Source organism: Etheostoma spectabile, chromosome 16, assembly GCF_008692095.1.
Source record: "Etheostoma spectabile isolate EspeVRDwgs_2016 chromosome 16, UIUC_Espe_1.0, whole genome shotgun sequence".
In the NCBI taxonomy this organism is placed as follows: domain Eukaryota; kingdom Metazoa; phylum Chordata; class Actinopteri; order Perciformes; family Percidae; genus Etheostoma; species Etheostoma spectabile.
In genome coordinates, this window is record NC_045748.1 from 520,885 (window position 1) to 522,733 (window position 1,849).

Here is a 1,849-nt window from a genome sequence, read left to right on the forward strand (position 1 = left end):
AATTTCAATTTGGAATAGTTTAAAACATGGTCTTGAATTGGAAAATTTAGAGTTATGAATATGAAACTTACCTCATAAAATAAAAAGATTAACAATTTCTATCTTTACATTCAAAATATGTAAAAATATGTTTTTGCCTTGCCTACTTGGCTACTTATTTATCCCATAGTTCACTTTCTTGTGATCGTCCTATCTCGGCCTATGGGGTTATTGTTATTAATATCATAAGGATTGACATTATTGACCATCATATTCCCAGGTGTGGTATTACCGCCGTCTGCAAATCAGTATATGTGACGTAATCGCGGGTGGGCGGAGTTAACGTCCAGGCACCATGGCTTCGGTTGGACCCGAGGTGAGTGTGTGAGCGTTATCTATCCCAAGCTTGTTTTACTTTCACAATGTTTTTCCAAGGCTTGGAAAATGTGTATTGCTCCGGCAGCCAGAACCACGCTTGTAAAGGCGCGAATTGTCGATGTCGAGGTGTCATTTTTTCGTAAATTGCCCGCTGCCAGCCCGCAGTCTCTTGCTTTTGTGCTGGACCGGAGGGCAACTGAATGTGCAGGAAGATGCTGCGCCCCGGAACATGAATAGTGTGTCCGGGCGCGTTGTGGGCTCTGCTCTTTGGATTAGGTATACATGGTCCTGGCTCACGGCACTGTCCTGCTTCTGTCCAATTTTATCGGTTCAGAATTAACTACAGATACATATGCATGCGTTTTTAGCGGCTGTTATTCGTGGTTTTAGTTTTATTTTATGTCAATGACCCACATTGATGGCTAATTTATACACTGCTTTTTAGCTAGCTGCTAGCAGCCGTGCTAGTTAGCAGTCAGTGTATACTCTCAAATCCACACAACAACCGATTATTGAGGCGAACATCTTTTTTAAATGAGAGAGGCTAGTCTCTATGTAGTTTGGAACAATACTTCTAAATTCCCGGCTGATAATGTTATCTTATGCTGTGCAGTCTGTTAGCTACATGATAATTGATGCATTCAATGAAAGCAACATTCAACCATCCACTGTTTATATGGCGCCAGCTCCTAAACCGGCTTTGATGCTCTTTGCGTGATTCTTTTTTTTCACATTCAACTTTTATTAGGAATAACTCTCCTGGTGGAGGCTTGTCTTTGCTAGCTATCTGCAGTTATGGCTATGACTTTCAGTCGGTAATCAGCAGTTCAGGGCTAGCTGTAACAAGTTGCACTGTTTTTATTAAGGTTTAATCAGCAAAGATGGTACAGGGGTGGTAAAATCTATCAGTCCTTCAGTTTCTTTTGCTTTTTGAGAGGTGGGATCCGGTCTTTTTCGGCAGAGGTCGCTTGAGAAGCGTTGAGATGACAATATGCTCAGTAGTGCTGGGAGTATTGTCAGTAGTATTTTGAGGTGTAGTGAAGAAAGGCGTGGGACTGTGCAGCTACTTCCGTTTGCACTCATAACATTGTCTTGTTTGGTATGTTGATGCACTGACACAGATACAATGGGTCGCCATGAAGTGTCAGTTCATCTAAATAAAAACTAATTTCTCCACATAGATCTAGTGGTAGATAGTTTTGGTTTTATCTGTTATTTTTTGATATCTATTAAAATTTTGCCTCCTCCCTAATACAATGGATTTTTTTTCTCTTCTTAGAACCATGTGCCTGAAATTAACACCCCTCACCATCAGTCCCCTATGAAAACAGTTGACAATGAAGTTGTGGGATGACTAGTCCTGCTGCATCGGTTAGTCAATCAGTAGATTCGGCGATTGACTGAAAATTAATCACCCAAAATGTTAATAAGCAATTGTTATTTTTGAAGAAAATGCTGGCTAGAATCTATCTATCTATCTATCTATCTATCT

The 1,849-nt window shown here is 40.4% G+C and overlaps 1 protein-coding gene across 1 annotated transcript in view; it reads left to right on the top strand.

The window, feature by feature from the left end:
- The first annotated feature begins 273 nt into the window (after positions 1-273).
- The window catches only part of ehmt1b (euchromatic histone-lysine N-methyltransferase 1b), a 41,090-nt gene continuing 39,514 nt past the window's right edge, over positions 274-1,849 (top strand). Inside the window, exon 1 of the mRNA XM_032539740.1 lies at positions 274-355. Within this exon, the coding sequence (XP_032395631.1) occupies positions 335-355 (21 nt within the window). The 5' untranslated portion in view covers positions 274-334. The remainder of the gene's footprint in view (positions 356-1,849) is intronic.